Source organism: Pogona vitticeps, chromosome 4 (assembly GCF_051106095.1).
Source record: "Pogona vitticeps strain Pit_001003342236 chromosome 4, PviZW2.1, whole genome shotgun sequence".
Classification (NCBI taxonomy): Eukaryota; Metazoa; Chordata; class Lepidosauria; order Squamata; family Agamidae; genus Pogona; species Pogona vitticeps.
In genome coordinates, this window is record NC_135786.1 from 29,684,844 (window position 1) to 29,703,208 (window position 18,365).

Sequence of the window (18,365 nt, forward strand, 5' to 3'; positions counted from 1 at the left end):
CAGAGAGAGTAGGTTTAATCCTTCCCAGCCCTCTGTTCTGGTATGTTTGTACATATGACTTTGAAAAAAAACTCTTCAGATTTTTAGGCCCTAGGATGTACTATTCAGATGTTCACATTAGGTCTGGGAACTATTGGCCTGAACATGAAGTCATCATCCAAATATTTTATTTCTTTTACTTCTCTCTTAGTAACTGGAGGGGATCCAAAATAGGAACATACATAGGTCAGTTAAAGAGGCCTATTTTGATGTATTGAAGTTGAAGGGAATGGAAGGTACTAACTGTCAAAGTTGTTTGCTGTAAATAGTCTGCAGAAGCAGTATTGTTTTGTACCAAGGCCTCTCCATTTCATGTGACAGATCTATGACCCTGTCTCAGCCAACACCCAGTACATCAATAAATTGTGACATGGATAAACTACTGACCAGCAAAAGGGACAGCATAGCACTATTTAACTGCACTGGCTGATGTTCAGGAATGTGATAAAGGCAGCACACCACATATTAGCTAGCTTTTTGTTACAGGGTCTGTTTTTTCTGTGTTCTGAGCAAATGCCAGTTTTGGGCTTTTCTGAATTTTCAGTGAGAAAAGGGGCATAAATCTTCCTTACTTCAGTGTTGCAGCCATAATTTCATTCCACAATTCCTATAACCCATTACGTATCCTGCCATAGCCACATCAGATCTAGTTGTATGCAAAATTCGGACAGTGGTGCCTTGACAAGAATGCGTGAAGCTTTTCTTTTTTTTTTTTAACCCATGAACAACTGAGGGGGATTTTCTGGAAAGAAAATACAGTGGTGCCTCGCATGATGTTAATTGGTTCCATTAAAAACATCGTTATGTGAAAACATCGTTAAGTGAAACACCATTTCCCATAGGAATGCATTGAAAACCGGTTAATCCGTTCCAATAGGAGCCTATTCAGTACATTTCAATGGTGAAAAAAAAATCACCAAAAATTCAGAAAGACTCAGAACGAAGCCAAATTACTTCAACGAAGGTTTTAATAGGTGCACTAACGATTCCAAGCATTTTAAACATTTTTAAACATTTTAGAATATTTTTAAAATAGCGAAAACAGGGCTGTCAAAACAAAACGTTAAGCGAAACAGGGGACCTAAAACTGTCATCGTTAAGTGAAGCAAGGTCCCAAACATCGTTATGCGGAAATCCCCCATAGGAAACATCGTTAGGTGAGGTGGCAAAATTTCAGCAAAGGCCATGTTATGCGAATTCATCATTGAGCGAGGCACTCGTTAAGCGAGGCACCACTGTACACGTTTTAAATACACGAGTAAATGCTTTACTTTGACAACTTACCTCTAATTTACAGGTATAACAGAGAGTTTGGATGCCATAATCACCTATTGTTGTCTTGCAATAATGATGATCTGCCACAATGATCTGTGGGTTCACATGCTCAGTCTTCCCACTCACACTGCATTCTACTCTAGTTATTGTCTAGAATAACTGACCTGGGCTTTATTTGAAATACACCAAGGATGTCATTAACATCAGATCTACTTTCATTTGGATTCCTGCATTGACCAGGGGGTTGGACTTGATGGCCTTACAAACTTCTTCCAACTCAACTATTCTGCACCTCTGAAGTAGAAATAGATACTTACCATGGTTTGGTAGTTCGGTGGATTGGCCCCACAAGTGTTGCTCGGGCACACTGAATTCCACACTCACTCATGAGGCAGGCAGGGCAGGGAAGCCCACGGTGCAACTTCTGATGGAGTACCTGAGGGAGGAGGCAGAATCTGGGGTGCCCACACAACACCTGTGGGCCCAGTCTACCAAACGATGCCAAACTACTGAGTCATAGTAAGTGCTTATCTCTATTCTGGAGGAATGTGGAGGCTTTCACTTTTTTGTTTGTTTGTTTAATCAAAGCTTATTGCATTGTCTAGAATAACTGACTTGGGCTTTATTTGAAATAGACCAAGGATGTCATTAACATCAGATCTACTTTCATTTGGATTCCTGCATTGACCAGGGGGTTGGACTTGATGGCCTTACAAGCTTCTTCCAACTCTTCTGTGATTAACTGCTTTTTTAAGTTTGAGAGACACACTAAACTGTGGTCAATGTTATACAGAAACAAAAAAATTGCAACCTTCCTGAACTCATGTTGGAGAGGAAGAAGGCAAATTTAAAACACCCAAGGCTTGCTGTGATTTTCTCTTTGGAAATTTATGGCCTGGCATAACACCTGAACATAATTAGTTTGAGCATCTCCTACCAGGAGGACTATCAGGGCCTTAGCTGAAAAAAATGTTTTTGCTACATTTTTTTTCTTTGCAGGCTTCTCCTTGTGAATGATTCTGTTATTTCTTTCTTTTTTGTCCCCCCTGGCCATTCTTCCAAAGAAGAAATTTGCTGGCAACAAACATTAATTGAAATGCACTCTTGGGGCACACTGAATTTCTTTATTGCATGTTGTTATTTCTAGAATACTGTTGTGCCAAGATAGCCAATATTTTTCTTCATTGGTTTCAGCTAAAGCAATAGAGACATAAAGTCTCTTTTAAAAAAAGAAAGAAAGAAAGAAAAATATATACAGATCCTGGCAGAGTGTTGCCCAACTATTTGTTCTGTAAAAAAGCTGAAATAGTTGTTCTGAATGGCGGGCTATCGCAGCGTACCTCTGTGCTATTATTATATACTGTGATGCTCTACCCAGGTAATATTTCGTATTTTTGTTAGGAAAAGCTCCTCATTTCCTGCGGCTTCAAAATGTGGAGGTTAACGTTGGACAGAATGCAACATTCCAGTGTATTGCTGGAGGAAAGTGGTCTCAGCATGACAAACTGTGGCTACAGGTAAAGTGGACATGAAGCCTTTGTTGTTTTCAAAGCACAAACAAGTGTCTTAATTTTCAAGTGCTTTCCCATGAGCAGCAGGATATTTGTACTCTTTGCTAGAATTGTTGTACATATACAGAATATCGCCCTGGAAAGCCAGCGAATGTAGGGCTGATCTATCTTCCATTCTGTATTTCTATTGTGTGGATAGGAAGAAAAGGGCTGGGTCATGGGGAAGGATTAAAAAAAGAATAAAAAATAAATCTTGTATACATACTTTATTTATATTTATTTGAACTCAGGGAAGATTAAAAATAAGGTAAAATAATAGAACATTAGACTACAATAAAATCACAAATATTAAAACAGAATTAACCAATTACATTACTAAAACAAAATGAATATTAAATGTCCCTTGATACAAGTGACTTTTAGAAAGTTGATGCTTGTAGAATATGGGGGGGGGCAACAGGAGACAAAAATTTGGACTCTTAAATACTCAGTCCTGCATTTGCTGTATTCCAGAAGTGTTCTGTAGTGTAGATAATAATTATATCTTCTATCCTAAAGAAAGGGGATGTGGTGGCGCTGCAGGCTAAACCGCAGAAGCCTTTGTATGCTGCAGGGTCAGAAGACCAGCAGTCGTAAGATTGAATCCACGTGACGGAGTGAGCTCCCGTCACTTTGTCCCAGCTCCTCGCCAACCTAGCAGTTCAAAAGCATGTAAATGCGAGTAGATAAATAGGTACCATCTCGGTGGGAAGGTAAACAGCATTCTGGGTCTAAGTCGCACTGGCCATGTGTGACAACGTTTGTCTTCAGACAAACGCTGGCTCCACGGCTTGGAAATGGGGATGAGCACCGTCCCCTAGAGTCAAACACAACTGACTAAATGTCAAGGGGAACCTTTACCTTATACTAAAGAAATGTAGTATGCTGTATGTTTGTCACGATGATTTTTTTAAAAACAATTCCTCATATGTTTATTGTTTTAGTTCACAATAAGCATGTAGGATCATAGTATATAATGAAACAAAATCCAATTTAGTTTATGGCCTGATTGTTCATCCCATGTCCTTGCAGTCTTTTTTTCTTTCATTCAAAATGACATATTTCCAGTCTGGGACAGTGACATGTAGTAGATTGAGTGACAGCCAGCTACTCAAAAGACCTCACTTCGAATTCCCGCTCAGTCATGGGAACCCATGGAAATATGTGTGTGTGTGGAACTGATGAAACCAATACTTAAATAACACAGTTACCTCAAAAGCCCTATTAGGGTCACTCTAAGTCAGTTCTGATTCAACAGCACATGGCACACACAATGGCAGCTAAAGTAAATATTTGAGGTACTGTTATATTGCCAGGAATAAATTAAATTCATGCATCTTGGCCACTGGGTGGCCTTTGATACTTCAGAAATAGCATATATTCCATTGTTTTTGCATTTCTGCAAATCCAAACATTTATGAACAACAAAAAGTCTTGTGGAATTTTAAAGACTTATAAATTTTATGCACTGATCTATTTGTCTTTAATTTGCTACAAAATGTTTTTGGAGTATTGGCTGCAATAGACTGACACGACTAGCCCCCATGAAAACTTTCATTCAAATATATATATATTATGGAACAAGTTTACACTGTGGCCCCAAAGGCAGTCAGTAAATTCAGTTGTAGTTTACCTCCTGGTAAATAAACACATGATTGCACCGCACTTATAATTTCTTCTGAGTATACAGGATTAAAATCCCTTATTAAATATGTGAGATTTTAGATTAAATTTTATGTGCAACAACTTTATTTTCATTCCCATAGGCAGCTGTTTGGTTGCAAGTGTTTCTCAATGAATGAAAAATAGAAGTAGATCATATTTTACAAAACTATAGATTGTAAATTATGTATTGTGCTATTGGCTGTTTCCCCCTTGCAAACACCTCAAGGTAGCAATTTAAACTGATGATGTAAAGAATTCATTGTATTAAACAGCAAATAAAGTGCAATCTAGGATTGCAGAACCTGCCAGGATAAGAAAGAAGGGCAAACAGACCGGTTTACTGTGTAGAGTAAGGCTGTTCTTTGGATTAAGTACGCTGGAAATATAAACATGCGAATAGGAGTGGGACTTTTGGGGAAAAGGTACTCTCAGTTAGTTAGTTAGTTAGTTAGTTAGTTAGTTAGTTAGTTAGTTAGTTAGTTAGTTAGTTAGTTAGTTTGTTTGTTTGTTTGTTTGTTTGTTTGTTTGTTTATACCCCGCCTATCTAGACTGAAGTCTACTCTTGAAGTCTTCCATAATTTGGTGGGAATTTCCCCAGGCCTAATTAAGGGACTGGAGGCGATCAAAAGGCAGGAGGTACAGCAGCTGTGCCAATATTTTGCACCTCTGAAGGGCACTCTGCTGCACTTTTGTGAGTCATGAGGATTCTGTGCAAGTTGCAAGGAGGAAGAGAAGCACCTGTGTGAGTCACAGGGAATCCCCGTGGTGCAGAAATGGCATGGAGGCAAGAGGGATGCTCTAACTCCTGCTGTTTGATGGCCCCCAATCCCACAATTTGGCCTGGGGATTCCCATTGAGTTATGGAACTGGAAGTTCTTCCCCCCCCCCCGGCGCACTCCTATGTATATATAAATTGCACAGAGCCATATGAATATGTGTGTATAAGTTATCTTTCATAATTGGACAAAAGGACGAAAGCTGTGAAGTCCTTGTAAACAATTGAAGAGCAAGAGATGGCATCAGTCCTCTTTTCCTGTCGATTGTATGTAACTTAAGTAGAGAAACTGGAGCTCATTTTAAAAGATATTTGTTGCTTTATTTGTTAGTTCTTGGCAGCTAGGTTGCCATTATCATTATTGTTCTGATCACAAAAGTAAATTGATGCCCCGTGGGTTATTAATGGCTTGATTAGTCCTTATCAGCAGCACAAAAAGGACATAGAAATACTCTCTAGTTCCTTCTTCTAACTAATTCTGATATTGCACCTTGGAAATATTTATAAAAGTAGCAAAACAAAACTACATAATAATTTTCTTGCCACATAAGAATGATAAGAGAGTGCTAAAAAATCTAAAGACTTTATTTCAAAATGGCGTTAAAAGAAACTTTAAAGTAACTACTTGTTACTTATTACACTTAAGTAACTTAAATGTTATTTGTTACATCTAAGATGTAGCCTTGAAACTGAAGGTAGTATTGCTCATTAACTCCAAAAGTTTTTGTAACTTGTTACTTCCAAGTTATTGCTGAATTCATAGACTTGATGGATATAATGTAAGTTGCTTTGACTTCCCTGAGTACTGTAACAGATGGTGGATTGACATTATGTATAGAACATACTGTATTTTATTACTAGTTAATTTAAAGGTCAAAAAAAAATCTAAGGAATGGTAACAGGTACAAGTGTCTGAGAAAATGCATGATGTCTATTCAAAATGAAATTCTGAGATATGCCCTCAGAAGAATATGTGATTTATATATTTTAAAGATGTACACTGAGTTTTAAAAACTAGTCAATTTCACACTAGAAATTCATTTAGAGGAAATTGTGCCTAATCTTATGTTCTAAATTGGGATTGTGACAGCAAAAATATAATGAAAGAGTTCTCTTGAATTGTTATATTAACTTTGTGTGTGTGTGTGTGTGTGTGTGTTTTTAATCTCTTATCTGGCAGCAATGGAATGGCAGGGATACAGCTTTAATGGTCACCAGAGTAGTCAACCACAGACGTTTCTCTGCTACTGTCAGTGTAGCTGACACTTCCCAGCGAAGCATCAGTAAATATCGATGTGTCATCCGCTCAGATGGTGGATCAGGGGTTTCCAATTATGCAGAATTAATAGTGAAAGGTAAGTGACAGCACATCTATGATGTTTTCAGATCTACACAAGAAACAAGAATGTCTTAAAGAAAAGCTTCCTACAGATTGATCGATTATTGGATAATGAGTCTAAGATGAAGGCAGTTAGATCCCAACTCTGATATTTTTATATTTGAAACAGAGTCTCTATTTGTCCTTGAATTTTGATCTCTAAATGTAAAGAGGTGTTTGGTTACTCTATTATTTTATTATTTATACACTTATTAAATTATAAAAAAAATAGTCCCAGCAAACCTTTCAATTTTGGTTTAGACTTTGATACTGAAGCTCTGAGTTCCAGATCTCCCTTATTTTTAAAATTATTAATTTCCAAAATTGAAGAATATTGAATAAAATACAGGTAATTTTCAATTATCATAGTACAGCAAGTAAGCATACGAGACTTATCAAATCTAACGAACAAACAAAGCACCACTATACAAATGACATTTGGATACAATTTGGGGAGATTGTTAATATAAATCAATGTTTGGTTCATTAGTCTTAAGGTTCTCCCTTTCCTTAAGATGTGTATAAGGCTAAAAGATAATGTTTCCCATATTTTTTAAAAATTCTGTTGATTTAGGCTGTTTTTGTAAAAGACACGTAGGCTCTATGAGATTCCTTGTTTCCAGCTAAAAGCAAGACAGAGAGCTTTTTTCCACCTTAAAATTTGTGTAATTAGTGCAAAATGCCCCTTTTTCCTTGAGAAGCAAAGTACATACACATAAAGCAAGCACAGAAGGAAAGACACAAAAAGCCTACTCAGTGCTTTGAGTTCTTGAAAAAGGAGTGATTATACTACTTTCTAGGATTTGTGCAATTCATACAAGCTGCACAGTTTTGCACAACATTGGACAGATTTTGTGCAAAATGGGCAACTTTTGAACAAAACGTCATTCCTACAATGGGAGAACTCTACTGGTTAGAAGAAAAAAAATTTCATTCTCACCAGGGAAGAGGAGAAGGTTGCAGTCCTTTATCACTTACTTGTGAGGATGAGATAGGTGAGAAGTTAACTCCCTAGTCTGTATTTAAACCATCCATTTCTAACCAAATTGATTCTTCCACAGAATGTCATTTTTTCAAAAAGTCAGTATAGTTTCAAGTCAAAGACTGAAGCTCTGCCACTTGCATTACTTAGAGAAATAATTCTTAAAAGGTTTGTAAGAGGCATCACCATCTCTTTCAGAACTCATAATAGTTTGGTATAATTCCATTGTTTCATTCTGTGGCGATGTTAATATCTATCCTTGTGGAAGCAATATGTGAAAGCTATGCTATATTGTTCTCTGGAATCTGGAGATATAAGTCTAAAAAGTACAGATTACCTATGAGTAACCTGACAGAATAAGTGAAACCCCTTATTTCACCTCAGGTGGGTACTATAGTTATTGCTTTGTCTGTTTTTGAAGTTTATATTGAAAATAAACGTAAGGGAGGATATACAGTTTCCCTAAATTCTGAAATTTGGCAGTGTAGAGGTCTTAATGATATCTTACCTTATTCTTTCTTTCTTTCTTTCTTTCTTTCTTTCTTTCTTTCTTTCTTTCTTTCTTTCTTTCTTTCTTTCTTTCTTTCTTTCTTTCTTTCTTTCTTTCTTTCTTTCTTTCTTTCTGTCTGTCTGTCTGTCTGTCTGTCTGTCTGTCTGTCTGCTTTTTTATCCCACCTTTCTCCTTAAAATAACTCATAATAGGTATGACATTGTAATAATGTATAATTACAAAGCTTTGCAACCTGGATCTCCAGTCAAAATTCCTGGAAGCTTTGTTAGAGGACTGATAGCAGCAAATTGACACTGGACTGCTGCTGCTGTCATCCTTCTCTGTTGGCTGTGTTGACAAGACCCCCACCTCTGAAATAGGCTCTTCAGAATTTGCCACAAAGTTTGTAGATTTTTCTACATGGGAAACCATTCACTTTTAGTTATACCACTATTACATTAATCTGGTATTCTCAAATGTCGAAAATAAAATCCAAACTGTTAGGACTATCATGTGATAACCTTCAAAGTACGCCGTCCCAATCTCTCCCTCCCTTTGGCCACAGCCCTTTAAGGAGCTCTTCTCAGGTTCCAAGGCCCCCATCAAACAAGGATACAGATGATAGAAAAACTCATTATTACATTTTTCAGTCTGCATCCCCCCTCAAATGTGCTACGGCACCTCAGGGGGCCATTTTGTCCTTGTTGAGAATGGCTGCTTTAAAGTATGCTTTGCTTGTTTAGAGTCTTCTCAGTCCACCATTGGAAATTATACTGAAAAATCTTTACTCTATGAAATGAAGGGGTGCAAAATCTGTAAGATCATTCCATAGGAAAAGAAGGCAAGCATAGATCACTGTTCAGAAGTGTTACTGTAGTTGTTATACAGTAATAAGAGGTGTAGGCAGTGATGAATGGCCATCCAGTAGAGAAGGCATTGATGGATTTGATGTTGGAAATAAACAGATTGGGAGGCAGAGATGTTGTCATGGCAGGCAGGGCTGATAAAAAAATGATAAAGATAATTATGGGTGAATTAGGTATTGTTTTGCCAATACGTTTTTCTTTTTTTCTCTTCTTTTTTCAACCCCCCCTTTCATCAAACAAATTTATGAGTGCTTGATCTGAGTTTAGTCTAATGAGATTCTCATGTCTCTTTGGAATTGTATGGATCAGTGCTTATGCAAAGGTCTGACTAATTTGGTGAAGGTAATATGAAATTGGCAATGACGTGCATGGACAGAAGCTGAAATGAAAGCAAATTGGAACAGCTTAATTCTAAAGAGCTGTTTATTAAATTCTAGGTAAATGTGTTTAGATATATTGTATTAATCTATAATTGAAGGCTAGGTCTGATGACAATGTGCTACTGCAACCTAGGTCGAAGCGAACAAAAGCACTAGAATTCAATATGTAGATAGAAGCAAAATTGTGTGTTTTCTCATGCTGGACTGAGGCTTGAAATCCTGTGTGAAATATTGCAAGGAAAAGAGGGATTATTTTGATTTGGGAAAGTAATTCCTTATCAGGCTCCTTATCACATAAGCAGCATAAGCCAGAACATGCCTGAAAGTGCTTTTTCAGACCTTCACATGGAATATGTGAAAACCTGACTGACATCTGGATGGGGGCGAGACTTATATGCTGATTCACATCTCCACCAGAGTTACAGTCCTTCCCTTGGAATAAGGCTATAGGGTCAAGATACATTAAGTCATGAATCTCATGTTATGCTAGATGATGCTCACTAATACATTGGGACGTTCATTTCCTCCCTACACTCAGTCCTTGTGCCATTCAAATCCTGCTGTGCAGGGCTTCCCAGTTCTCCAAAACGTTTCTGGTACTGTACATAGGGCACCAAGGAGAATTTTTATTTCCTGTTTTAACGATAAAAATATTTCCATCAGTAGAATGGTTTCAACATGCCTCCAGTTGCATAACCAAGTAAAATAGGTCCTTAGTATTGTGTTCCAAAAATGTGGTCGTGAGCTAAAAACTATTGAGATAGGGTGGATCTCACACTGTAATGAAATGTGTCAGCAGACCAAGCCCTCACCCTGGAGTTTACAGTAAATAAAAAAAGATATCTCAGTAATGATGCTATTTCTCATGCCATCCATGTCTCCGAATCAATGTCTGCTTCAAGTATATGTTTCTTTAGGTATATAAAATATATTCCTTTCCAGTTATGCCCTTGACTTATATGTTTTCTTTAAAAAATGATACGGGGACATACTAAAATTCATTCATTCATTCATTCATTCGTTCGTTCGTTCGTTCGTTCGTTCGTTCGTTCGTTCGTTCGTTCGTTCGTTCGTTCGTTCGTTCGTTCGTTCGTTCGTTCATTTATTTATTTATTTATTTATTTATTTATTTATTTATTTATTTATTTATTTATTTATTTATTATATTTCTGTCCCGCCCATCTAGACCGAGGGTCTACTCTGGGTGGTTTACAAATTTAAAAACAATAAAACCAAAAACATATATTATAAGTCCAAGATGGTGAAGTATAAGCAATTAAGGTATGGCAGTTAAGATATGGCAGGAAGGAAAGCCTGCCCAAATAGCCAGGTTTTAAGTTTATTCCTGAAAACACCCAGAGAGGGAGCCAGGTGGATCTCCACTGGCAAGTTATTCCAAAGGCGAGGGGCCACTGCCGAGAAAGCCCTACTCTTTGTTCTTTCCTTCTGGACCTCCCTCAGCGTTAGACTAATATAATAGATTAGTAAGTTAAAAATGAAAAGGCAAGGGGAACTGAAAAATATCTGTTGAAATACAGCATGAAGTAGCATGAGCATATTAAAATAATCACTCATCTATGGACTCATGGGTTGCCCAAATTTGGACTGATTGGGGCAGAGTAAAGAAGGACTGGGTCATTTAAAGCAGTTTAGAATTATCTTGTTGGTTTAGTTAATAGCTGAGTTAGAAAAGATGTTTCCATTCCAGCTTTACATTAGGCCCCATGGGTCCCTTTGATATTTCCCTCCCCATGGAGGACCTGGGGGGGCATACAGCTGATTCTGCAAAAACGTATGCCAAATAAAGTTGTTACCCTTTAACACATTGCAATACTGTTTTTCCTGCAAGAAAGACAGCTACCCACTTTGGTTCCAGAACAACTTTATTAGCGGATCTAGCTTCTGTCTGATTTCTTAAATATGGATGCTTGAAATATCCTGGATAATAATTTAATAGTATCAAAAGAGTGACAAATGAGAGGATGATGGTTTCAGTACCTTTAAAACATGGGCTTGTTAGCTTGTGCTGGCTAAGAGAAGGCCAGAAGAAAAGGGGAGACACTACCTAATAATTGTAAGATTTTGCCAGGGGAATAAGCTTAGCCTAGCCTCATTTTTCTAAGGAGAATGTTATAGTCTCCTGCTGTCTTGCTACTCTGTATATGCTCTGGAACTATGCTGAAGCTCTGTTTCTATATAAGTAGTCTCCAATAGCTAGCTTTTTTTATTTATTGTGGAAATTGTTCTGAAATTGCCTTAGCCTCACATTTTTCCCAATGTATGTGTATTTCACAGACGTTTTGGCTGCTTTTGAAGTTTTTAGAACTACTTTTTTGAAACCGCCTGTGACTTTATTTCTTTTTGTATTTTTTGCAGCATGTTTAATAAGATAACATTTACAACAGTTTGATTACTCTGAGAAAAAAGTGGGGTTTGCTGTTACTAAAGAAGGGCCTTATCTCATGCCCCTTCTGGATCCTCTGTAGTTTTTGGATGTTTTGGTATTCCTACCTGACAGAATCAGTGTGCACGTTTGGTGTCTTCCCGAAGTACTGAGTTTCAGGGTGACTCAAGAGTGTTGGGTAAGGGTACCAGGCAGGAAGATTTGCCCTAGCCATAGATACATTGACTCTCCTGGAAATTACCCACACCAAGAAAGTCGGGACACTGCGACTGAGTGGTATGTGAGGGTCTCTGTTCTGGACCTTATCTTGAGAGTTAGGACTTCATGTTGACTTACCTGATGCCTCTAAAGTGGAAAAAGGATGCTGGACCAAACCGATTTCTCGAATGATGGATATTAATTAAGACTACCCACATTATCATCTAACATACAACGAAATGGAACCTCTTGTGCCTGCATAGTCTCCACACTAGTTAAGCTACAGTAATAAGGGTCTCTCCCCCAGGGTTGCCTGCTATGATATTTTCCACTTCAGGAAATTAGATTCAGTCTATGGAATATGAACGTGCTGCTTGCTATGAAAACTTTACAGTGGTTTTGATGTGCTGTATAATGTGATTGCTCCCTTCTGTTCTCTCTGGGCACACATGAATGTAATCGTTTTGTGTGTAAACTGTTCTGAAATTATTCATACGACTAAGAGCTGTTCTTCTATGGTCTGTGTTCATGTGTAATGTGCAAGGTTGTCATCATTTCCCCTTATTCTTATGTTGTCGTTGTAGGAAGCTTCGTGGGCTGGTGGTGGAATTGTTTTTGAGTTAATGGGCAAGACAAGGAGAGGACAGAATGAATAGAAGGTCATTTTAATTTACTCATTCAATTCAATTTGTATCACACCATCTTCTGAAAGTTCAAGGGTGACAACAAAATGGGAATAACCTGCTTAGCCCTGATTTTCATATGTCTGTGTGGCTCCGAGAGGAAAGAATTATAATAATTGGTCAGAGCTTTGAAGTAGAGAGAGATTTCAGACATGCATCCTCTTTCCTTCTCTGTTCCCTCCCCCCATCACTCCTAGATGCTTTGGAACTCTCTTTTCCTTAATCTAAACAAATGAATAGGCAAACATGATGAGAGTTAGATCTAATAGTGGTGACCTTTGTTTCATGACTGCAATCTGCTGTATGCATAATTTTAAGTTGTTTATAGAAAGGCTTTCTGAAGAAAATCATACTTTCTGAACCTTGGAAAATGCACTTTACTGTTGACCCATGTGGAAGTGATTTTTTATATTTTTTTGGTCACAGCTTCAGAATGTTATGTACATTAATCTTGGGGATTTTTTGGGTATAATATATCCTAATCTACAAGATTCCCCCCCATTGAACATTATTAATGTTTTGTTTATCCTGTTCAACCATTCATTATTAATGTTGTTGTTGTCATGTGCCATCAAATTGCATCTGATTTGTGTATGAATTAGCGTTCTCTAGAGGGTCTTGTCATTAACAATCCTGTTCAAGTCTTGAAAACTGAAGACTCTGGTTTCCTTTATTGAGTTGAGTCAACTCATGTTAGGTTTTCATCTTTTCCTACTTCCTTCTGTTGGGAATTATCACAGTATGAATGATATTAGTGAGACATCCTTACACTTAAAGGTCCTTGCTAGTTTGTTCATATCTTCCACATTTCAGTTTTTTTAATAGAAAATCTTTAACAGTTTTGATCTCTTCATAAAATGCATTACAGTCATGTAACTCTTCTAGGTTTATTATTTTTGTCTTTTTACATTTCAGCTGTAAGGCTGTTTTTGCACTTTGTTCACATTCATCTGTTGTTCAGTTCACTGTGCTTTTCTGCTAATAATATGATATAATCTGCATATCTTAAATTATTGATATTACTTGCAAGAATTTTCATTCCCCCAGCTGAATCTAGCTTTTTGCACAATATGTTCTGCATATACATAGAAGAGAGAGAGAACTAAAATACATCCTTGTCTTACCTCTATGCCAACAGAAAACCATTCTGTTTCCCCATACTCTCTCGTAACCATTAGCTTCTTGGCCAGAATATAAGTTATGTCTCAAATGTGACAGATCATGTGTTTTTGCACAACCCGTGGTTTTCCTAATGCACATGAAGGTTTACTGTATGGTCAAAGGCTTACTCTACTCTATATAGTACAAACTGAGTTTATTCATTTTTTTTTTTTAGTATGCTCTTGAATCCAAAGTCTACTTGCATTGTGACCTCTAGTGCCTCTTTCTTTTCTGAATCCAGGATGAACATGTACATTTCTCACTTTATATATGGTAAAAATCTTTGCTGTGAGATTTTGACCTTCAGTTGTGTGCAAAATTAGTGGGATTGTCTTATTAATAATGGCAAAAAGTTCACTGACTTTTATTATCATCTCATATCCTAGATGAAAAGAAATGTTCCATTTGTGGTTCTTCGCAAAATGTTTTTAAAAAGTCTTCAGCACAGCTTCTCACTGTGTTTAAATTTATGTACCTGTATCCAGCAACTCAAAGTATTAGGTCATTCCCCTTGATACCTTGTTTTACATTTGCATTATCACTTAATTTTGAGCTACCAGTTGGTAACAATGTTTCTTTTAATTATCTATAGTGTAGAGTGAAGGTGAACCTAATAAGAAAAGTTTAACATATCTAAACTGAAAGTATCTTTTATATTCAGTAAGCACTGTAGAAGCCAGGGAGTGCCCAGAGTGGTATAGTGGGTTGAATTATGGACTAAGACTCAGGAGATCTGAGTTCAAATCCCTGTTCAGCCATGGAAATTCCAGGGTGTGTGTGTAAATGATAAAATAATTCTTTAAATATCTCACTTACCTTGAAAGTCCTATTAGGGCTGCTGTCATTTCCAAGTTCACAGCATGACAAACATGTACAATCCATTTACAGTGGTGCCTTGACTTACAACCGTCTTGACTTGCAACCAATTTGATTTACAACCAGCTCCGGTCACAACATTTTGCTTTGACTTGCAGCCGGCGCTTTGAGATATAACAGGAGAAAAGGCCTCTTTCCCCCATTGCTCCCACCCTCCCTCCCTCCTTTCCTGCCTGTTTTTTAACCTTAGAGGTCATCTTAGTTTGTTTTTTTTTAAAAAGTCTCCCCCTAGTGGATGGATTAACTGCTTTTGCATTAGTCCCTGCTAGAATGGGTTTTTTTTTTTTTTTTTTTAGGTTCCAAATTCTCCCGCACACACAATTGTTTTCTTTCTCTCTATCCTCTCTCTTTTTGTGCCTAAAAGGACAAACCTTTGTCTGAGGGGTTTATGTACCCCAATAATGACCTTCTTTCTTTCCTCTTTTCCCCATTGTTCCCTCCATCCCTCCTTTCCTGCCCTTTTTTTAGCCTTCAAAAATGGCTGGAACGGATTAATTGTGTTTCACTGTATTCCTATGGAAAATGGTGCTTTGAGTTACAACCAACCTGAGTTACAACCATCATCCCAGACCTAAAAGTTTGCAACTCAAGTCACCACTTTACGTAGAAGAAGCAAAATGAGGTAATACATTTTATAAATTTGGTTTAGAAAACAAAATCCTTTTATCATTAAGAGAGCTTTTAAGAGCTTTGCTGACCTAGAGAGGAAGCACAGGGGAAGGTATTTTATATTCAGAGTTATATCATCTAGCTCAGTATCATCTGGGATAGCCTGGTAGCTCATGGAGTTGGGCCACCTTTTCATGGAGCGAGGAAGCACAATGGAGTTCAATTCCCCAATATGTCTCATGGAAGAACCAACCTGTGTGAACTTAAGCAAGCTATATAGTCCTACAGTCCTGCCAGAAGAAGGGACTGATGAAACACTTCTGAACACTGTGTAGACATGATTTGGAATCAAGTTAATGACATGCTATTTTTATCATTTGGGAGCAGTGATCCAATGTTTCAGATGGAGGCCTTTTCCCAGCCCCACTTGGAAAAGCTAGGGATTGAACTTGGGGACTTCTGCTTCAGGACTGGCCCATTCCAATGTAGTGGTCTAAGTCAAATATATCTACAGTTAAGCAAGGATCAATAGGCAAAAGGTGTTGCTCTGGCAGTGAATTCTGCTTCCACCAAAAAGAGGGCTAAATAAAAAGGAAAATGCTGGACCTTCTTCAAAATATTTGCCTAGTATTTGAGATTTTCTCCAACGGCATTACTACAGTGATTGATACACCATATAAGCAAAATTCACATATGAAAGGTGGTGAAAAACTGTTGACCCAAGAATGATGTGAACAAGCTGTAGTGAAACTTCAGCCATGACTAATTGCTCAGAGTCAATACAGCGAGTGCTTTCATCATTGCTGGCAGCATTCAACAGTGCAAGAAGAATGGAGCTTGATTATGCTCAGTTGTAGTTTTTTGTTTCAACTGAGCTGTTCACCCCAAGTCAATTTTCTCTTTCCCACTCCTTTAATTCTGCAAATGAGGCTGCAAAGTCTTATTAAAACTGAAGTGTTAGATGGTGGGGTGGGGGAGGAGGCATTTAGAAGCCAAGCTATTACTTAGAGCTTCATTTCACAGTGGTCACGTTATTATTATTTTTTTCTGATTACAGCTTTATTGTTTATTTCTATGCTACTGAATAGCATCAGGAACAAGTTGTAAAATAGTCCATTTTTTACCTTACTGGTAAGCTGTAAAGTCCATATGTAAATATGTTTAAATAATGGTGGTGGACATGGTAGGAATGACTATTTTCTCTGACACAATACCATTCACAAATACTTCACTTACTTTATGTCTCTGTACATCCCCTCTGTCGCTATGTGGGTAGTTCGGTGAGTTGGAGTACCTAGCTCCATAGCCAGGGGTTTGGATATACAGTTCCCCATAGTACTTTCTGAGAGAAGAGCTACTGTGTGTAGATGAAAAAGATTAACTATAGAGTTAATACAAGATGCCATTAAATATAACATTACATAAGTCAGTGACTTAGGTACCTGGCTCCAGAGGTTGATGGTTTGATTCCACACTGTGCCTCCCTTACAGAGGCTAGACTCAATTATATTTAGGGTCCCTCCCAGCCCTGCAGTTCTGTTGGTCTTGGTCTTGTTTTATTTTATTTCATGAAAAAAATGAAAATAATATTTATGAACTTAATATCATAGTTGTAGCCCTTCGAAATCTGCTGTCTGGCAGAAATCTGTTGCCATCATAAGATTGCATATAATTGTAGATAAATATATGATTATATAGCGTGATTGGTAGAAAAAACACACACATACAATTAAAAATCTAAATATATGAAAAGATATTGTAATATATAATTTCACTCTAGGCCAAATGCAGTGGACTGTTTCAAGATCTTTTGTCAGCACATGCCCTGTGACTAAAACTGTGAAATACAAAATGGAACACTTCCCACAGGAGCCTTCAGGAACATTTATACTTTTGCACTTTCATTGGCATTAACCTCCTGGCAGCCCCTAGGAATGGAAAATACATTTGCTGTGTTCACATTTTCCTACAGAAGTATCCATTTCATAGCTCCCAAGACTGGCAATGGGAGGAAGCACCTTTTGCCTCAGGAGCATCATTTGCCTAAGAAGCGCGTAGGTTTCCTAGGCTTTGAATGTGGTTCTGCAAAGAGTTTAAAAAATAAAATAAAATCACAAAATGTTGCATACATTTGAAAAAAAAAGGACACAACTAAAAGTGTTCATGTATGAGAAGAAGAATGGATAAAATGTGTACTTTAGCAAAAGTGTGTACAAAAAATATACACAAATTTTCCTATGGAGATTTCGGAAAAGAGACTAATGCCAAATAAATAATCATTACTAGAGAAGAACACTGGTAAGAATTCCATCTCTCTCTCTCCCCCCCCCCCCGCCATCCCTCTCATTCCCTTCCAAAAGAAGGTGGAAGCAGCTTCTCAAAGACTGATAAACAAAAGAGTTAAACTGGGTCTGCTTACCTGTGTTTGGATCTCCTGCCTCTTAATTCTATTAATCTGCTTTGAGACTTGCTGTCAACCTGAATGTCTTGGAGTCAAATTTGACAATACAAATTTCCCTTAATATTTCACCTTTGAAGTGATGGACTCTTATTTCCAAGCATCCCCAATTATATGACTGTTTCTTGCCTAATACACCCTGATGTTTTTGAACATGTTTCTTATTACGTTTCATTCCAGCACTGACTTTAACTTAGATCAAGAGTGGGCAAACTGCAGTCCATGAGCTTTACATAGCCACCTTGGTAGCCCAATGTGTTCCCAAAGCCCTGATTTCCACATCTCCCTGATCTGTGCATATCTGAGAATTTATTTATCAAAATCTCTTTGTGCATCTATAGGGTACAGGAAGTGTGTCATACTCAGGTGGTTTGCCCATTGTTTTTGCAAAAGTATTTGGGGGAAAAACTGGGGTTAGGTTATTAATTATGATAAGCACTAGAACAGAAGAAAACTGTATAGACTGGTGTTTATTCCAGAAAACTCAGAGATTTTATGCAAGATTCCTTAGAGAAAAAATTTTTGTACAGAGAACACTTACTGCAAGGAGAAAAGACTCTCCCCCACCCCCAACAA

General features: G+C 37.5%; 1 protein-coding gene across 38 annotated transcripts in view; it reads left to right on the top strand.

Moving 5' to 3' along the window:
- The window catches only part of PTPRT (protein tyrosine phosphatase receptor type T), a 716,634-nt gene that overhangs the window by 284,831 nt on the left and 413,438 nt on the right, over positions 1–18,365 (top strand). For all 38 annotated transcript variants that reach the window (XM_078393145.1, XM_078393157.1, XM_078393154.1 and 35 more), the window contains 2 exons: positions 2,716–2,831; positions 6,485–6,659. In XM_078393145.1, the coding sequence (XP_078249271.1) occupies positions 2,716–2,831; positions 6,485–6,659 (291 nt within the window). The remainder of the gene's footprint in view (positions 1–2,715; positions 2,832–6,484; positions 6,660–18,365) is intronic.